General features: G+C 39.8%; 1 protein-coding gene and 1 non-coding gene across 2 annotated transcripts in view; both read left to right on the top strand.

The window, feature by feature from the left end:
- rpl13a (ribosomal protein L13a) overlaps positions 1 to 675 on the top strand; it is a 3,325-nt gene extending 2,650 nt beyond the window's left edge. Inside the window, exons 6-7 of the mRNA XM_037747131.1 lie at positions 1 to 12; positions 425 to 675. The exon at positions 1 to 12 is cut by the window's left edge and continues 48 nt beyond it. Of these exons, the coding sequence (XP_037603059.1) occupies positions 1 to 12; positions 425 to 634 (222 nt within the window). The 3' untranslated portion in view covers positions 635 to 675. The remainder of the gene's footprint in view (positions 13 to 424) is intronic.
- Positions 161 to 235, top strand: LOC119475089. Its single transcript, XR_005203723.1, has one exon. It is a non-coding gene; the product is annotated as a small nucleolar RNA SNORD50 (small nucleolar RNA).
- Positions 676 to 5,298: the final 4,623 nt, after the last annotated feature.

Raw genomic sequence — 5,298 nt, 5'->3', positions numbered from 1 at the left:
CCCACTCGCAAGGTGAGTCTCAAATATTTGATTAAGAGCTAACTAAATTAGATTTTAAGGGTGACACTCTTGACTTAAATTGTAGAGCTTACTTGGCTTTAGAATTTGCAATGTGGACAAGCTCAAATTAATGCTTCAGTTTACCTGCCACAACAGTTCTTGACGATGAAGAAAAATTTATCCCGAAGCTGATCATCTATTGATGAGACAAACTTTCGGATCTGATTCCTGAGTTGAGTCTAAAGTTGTGCCTTAAATTGAAGCTTTAATCATTAACATTTAAAATGCAATATCAAAAGAACACTGTTTTTTTTAGTGGGAATATTTATTCCCTACACTTTTAGGAAAAATCTGCTGTAGTAACTTTAGACTTGCGAGTGATGTACCGTGAAACATGTTGACTTTGATATTTCTTTTCTCTCAGTTCGCCCTCCTTGGGCGGCTCGCACATGAGGTCGGCTGGAAGTACCAGGCTATCACAGCCACCCTGGAGGTGAAGAGAAAGGAGAAGGCGAAGCTCCGCTACGGCAAGAAAAAGACACTGATCAAGCTGACGAAGCTGGCCGAAAAGAACGTTGAGAGCAAGATTGCAAAATACACAGACGTTCTGAAACAATTTGGAGTCCTTGTCTGAGCTCGTTGTCTCTGGCCAATAAAGATAAATAAATGTTTATAGAAAGTGTAATGACTTTTTTCTTTTTATAATTCCTCATGGCTGAAAATTGCACTTCAGTGAATTCATTACAGTGATATGCATTCTAATGGTAACGAATATGAATCAAATCTTGCAGTATGGAGTGGGGACACTGCAGTATAAGCAGATGCAATTCACATGTGACCTGGGCCAATTTTTGAAATGTGGTTGCAGATTTGATTTATATTTAAGAAATTTATATTTGACTGAGGGAGTTGTCATGCAATTAGTATATACAGCATTTATGATATGCATTTATAGGTTTTTTAATAATTTTCAGTAATGCACACCCTTACTTTTGAGACCCTGCAGCACTTGGTTATAGAAGCAAAAGCAGTGACCATCTTGCATGTAATTGGAAAAACTATTACAGAGGGAAGATCTGAATAGGCAAGAAAAACCCTGCACAGAATATTTTATTCCTGCTCTCCTAGCAAACTAAAGAATTGGTTTATATTATATAAGCCGGAGGCATTTGTACCTCAGAAGCCTGACTGAAACCTTACATCATGAGAAGTGTGGAAGGACATAATTAGTGGGAACATAATTGTTTCAGGCATGGGAAGGTTTAAATATGTTCTTCAGAAAGTCAATTATTCACTGTACGGTGAAGTCCACAAGTTTCTATATTATATGGAAATGATTGCCAACTGTAATAAAATGTCATGATTGAATCTTAATTGACCATCTCGGTGGTCTCAAAGGAGTAACCATATATGAGGGAGGGACAAATAGTTTATAGAAATTGTATCTACTTTTATCTGCTACATTTCCATTTCATCCTTTTTTTTTAAAAATCTTAATATTTGCCACCTGGGCCATCCAGCTTTCCACTTGTTACACTATCTGCTACAGCTGTAGTGAAACATGAGAATAATAATTATGGGAGTTGTTCAATGTAACTTCTTTCTCCGCTTCTGTAGTAATTATAAGGTTACTGCACTATTTTATTGTTTTATTCTACAGATGACAACACATGTAAAGACAGTTGACAAGATTATAACGACACCACCGTGGCATTCACTAATTTCCTTTAGTCACAACTCAAGGGAACTGAAGAGTTTTAGCAAAACCAGGTACAGTGTTGAACTGAAGTTACTGTTCCTGCAGTTGAACCTTTCTACCAGCAGAGAGCAGTGTTACACTTAACTTCATGTGGTGTGATCGATTGTAGAAACTCTTCAAAGTAATTATTAAAAAAATGAAAATGAACTCAAGTGAATTGAGTGTTTTAGAGTTTGATTCCCAAAGAGGTAAATTAAAGAAATGAATACTGGTTACTGCTTTTCTCCTGCACTGAGGGGTTAAGGATTTTAAAGGATTACCCTCCAGGAAATACAGTTGATCACACTCAACAGGTTATTGGATTATTTAAAAGAATAATTTACCCCTTTAGCTGCACTTTTCTAGTGAAACTACTGAATCTCCTGTGAAGGAATGGTCTGCTCTCTGTGCCCTTATGAACAGTTTTCTGTATCTCCTCTACTTAAAATAGGACAGACTCTGAGGTCATTACAAACCAAGTCATTCCCTCTTTTTACTGGTGCTCCTAAAGGAGCTGGTGAGAGATGATTGACAAAGTAAATTACTAATGAACATTATTGCGCATCAGTCACATGGATCCACTTAATCACATCTGCATTGGCCTGTGGGCTTTTACATGACAGCATTCACTAAACATGTTTACTGAATTGACTCAGCAGAGGACCTTTTTAATGAACTGTGTATAGGGCACAGATTCCCAATCCTTCTGCTTTGTAATCCTAGTGATTTTTGTTTCTCACAGTGTTTCATTTGAAGGACTTTTTAGATTTTAAGAAGTAACACAGTATCACAAGAAAATTCTGGAAAACTCGCAGTGGGAACAGAAATCTTTATCCTTTTAATGGTAAATGGACTTGCATTCATATAGCGCCTTTCTAGTCTTCTGACCACTCAAAGTGCTTTCCACTACATGTCAGCATTCACACATTCATACACTGATGGCGGAGTCTGCCAACCTGCCCATCAGGATCTAATCTATATGCTCATTATGACAACTGATTCACACACCAAGCCTTCGGGTTCAGTATCTTGCCCAAGGACATTTCGACATGCGTGCCATAGGAGCCGGCTATCGATCCACCGATCTTCCAATTAGTAGACGACCCGCTCCACCTCTGAGTCACAGATCATCTCGTGATTGATCTTAGGACCCCTTGAAAGGTCCAATATGAATGATGCCTGGTGTTGATGTTTCATTTATGATGTCTATCTTTGACCAGTGGTTCTCAACCTATAGGGGAATTCTCCACAGGGTCAAAACATGATTAATGCGACAGGAGAGAAAAAAATGTACACAAATGTATATAGATCTTTCCACTAATGTTTGCTTTTTTAGGGATGGCAATGTCGGTCTACCACTTTGGTCCAGACTGACAACGACTGGATGGACAGTCTTGCACCTCTAGCAGCTTTGATGGTCCCCTTTGTTAACATGTTAACATCTGTGCCTATAGTCTCACAGAGACTTTATGTGTCAAAATCATAGACTGTATATAAAGATGGACGACATGACAGCAATTGAAGCAAAGCATCTTGATCGCCCCCTGGTGGCTGGCTGCAGTATAGGTCATAAATCTCTCCCCTCCATGTTAGCGGATGGGACATGGGCTAAATTAAAAAGTCAAAGTACATGTAAAATTTTTCCCAAAGTTAGTTTCTGTCATTTTAGATAGTTCTTATCACTTATTTTTCTGATAAGTTTGGTTTTAATTAGTTATTTGATGCCGGGGGGTCATGACTGGCAGCTGCTAGTCTCTCTCGTTGACAAGCTACGGCCGGGCTCGGCTCGTGATCGGTTCGGGCGGGTGACCTCGATACCACAGCTCCACAACCCGATCACTTCTGCGTAGACTCTGGCTCCAAATGACGTCAAAATTTCAAGATGACAACTACCGTATTCGGGCTATTTTGGCTTCACTTATGTACAGTAGGAGGAAGTGGAGAGGCGTCGTCCATCTTTATATGCAGTCTATGGTAAAAATGATTGTTGAGATCCGTGTTGACTGTTAATCTGCGTATACTGATGTTGTCCCAACTAGCTCTGACTTTTTCGATAATCTGTATTCTGAGGTCGCCTCCACACTTTCCCTTTTCGCTTTTTCCTCTTAATCTCATTTTAGCATAATAGAACGTGTGTGAAGACTTTTTTAATACATCAGATCATGACACCTTCAGACCCAGCATGTGTCTATTTGCTGAAGTTGGACATCCTTCAACAAAAATCTCTCCACGCACCTGCCTCGGCACTTCCTCCAAGTATCTTGTGACTTCTTAAAGTGATTAGTTGCACAAGTGTGGGCATTGTGTTTGTGTCATATGGCATTTCTCATTTCGAGTGACTCCAACTGAGGCAAAACGTTGGTTATCCTTGTGATTAAAGCATATGATATATGGAGGATTACTTGTATTAGCCTAAAGCTGGCAAGACATCCCATACTTTCTATGTTTGTCTCCTCTCTCTGTCTCATACGTATACTATAAACACACACACCCTCCCTAAAAGCGGGCCCACCGAGGATCAGGCGGGAGGCCAATCTGACGCCTGTCTAGCAGCGTTAAGGAGGGTCTCCAGCAAACAGATGGAGGAATCTCTGTGACGGTTCCAAAAATGTGATTTTTTGGATGATGCTTGCGGTAGATCGCTCTCTAATCACACAATCTGAGACAGATTGAAAAGACCGTGATTGTTTGAAACTGCTCCCGCGGGCCCAGCCTATTATGGGCTCCATCAATTATCAGCTAGAGAGACATTCTCCATCTCCTCTTCCTTCCTCCTTTGACTGGCTGCTGTTTGGTGTTCAGTTTCAGAATGGGAGCGCTCATCTGTGAGGGAGCTATAACATGGGAGTCTTGTAAATGGATGAGATTTAACGCCAAATTGAAACTTGAAGGACATATAAAGTATAATGATACTGCAACTACTGTGCATATGAGTGAGTAGCTCATACTGCTACCGCTCAGAATGACCTACCAACATGATGTGCGAATGTGCAGGGCATTTCAGAGGCGAGAAAAAAAATATTGTAGAGGACACGCCCATAATTTTAGGACATTTATAGAGTGCTACAGGAATGAGTCCTAAAACCCGGAAATGAGTTAGCATTTCAGCACTTCTGGTTCCCTCGTCTGGAAGTCAATGGGTTTTTAGTTAAATGCCTGAAATAAGGTCTGCGGTTAACAAAAGCGTAAGAGATTTTAATGTTTTGTTCTACAACATAAAATACATGAATACATTTGTGAATATTAAAGCCTTTATGTGTCTTAAATAAGGCTGTTCCTAACAAGTGGCTAAATGAGACTACTGAACATCAATACCCCGACTCGTCCTTCCTTTATAGCCTCGTTGTGTTTATACTCACGTTCATGCGACCGTAGTGTAGTTTGTTTATAGCCTAACGTTAGCATTTTACTTCTGGCGATTGCATTTACACTTTAAAAATCATAAAAGTGGTGGAGATTATCTTGCTGAACAAAACATGTAAGTATCATAAACGTGTGTTTACCACGGAGCTTTTTTTCCTGCAATAATCCGAAACCCAATGGAAACATCCCATCTGCTT

The sequence above is a fragment of the Sebastes umbrosus genome, chromosome 16, assembly GCF_015220745.1.
Source record: "Sebastes umbrosus isolate fSebUmb1 chromosome 16, fSebUmb1.pri, whole genome shotgun sequence".
NCBI classification, from domain to species: Eukaryota; Metazoa; Chordata; class Actinopteri; order Perciformes; family Sebastidae; genus Sebastes; species Sebastes umbrosus.
Note: the sequence above shows the minus strand (reverse complement) of the source record. Positions and strands in the feature narration are given on the sequence as shown.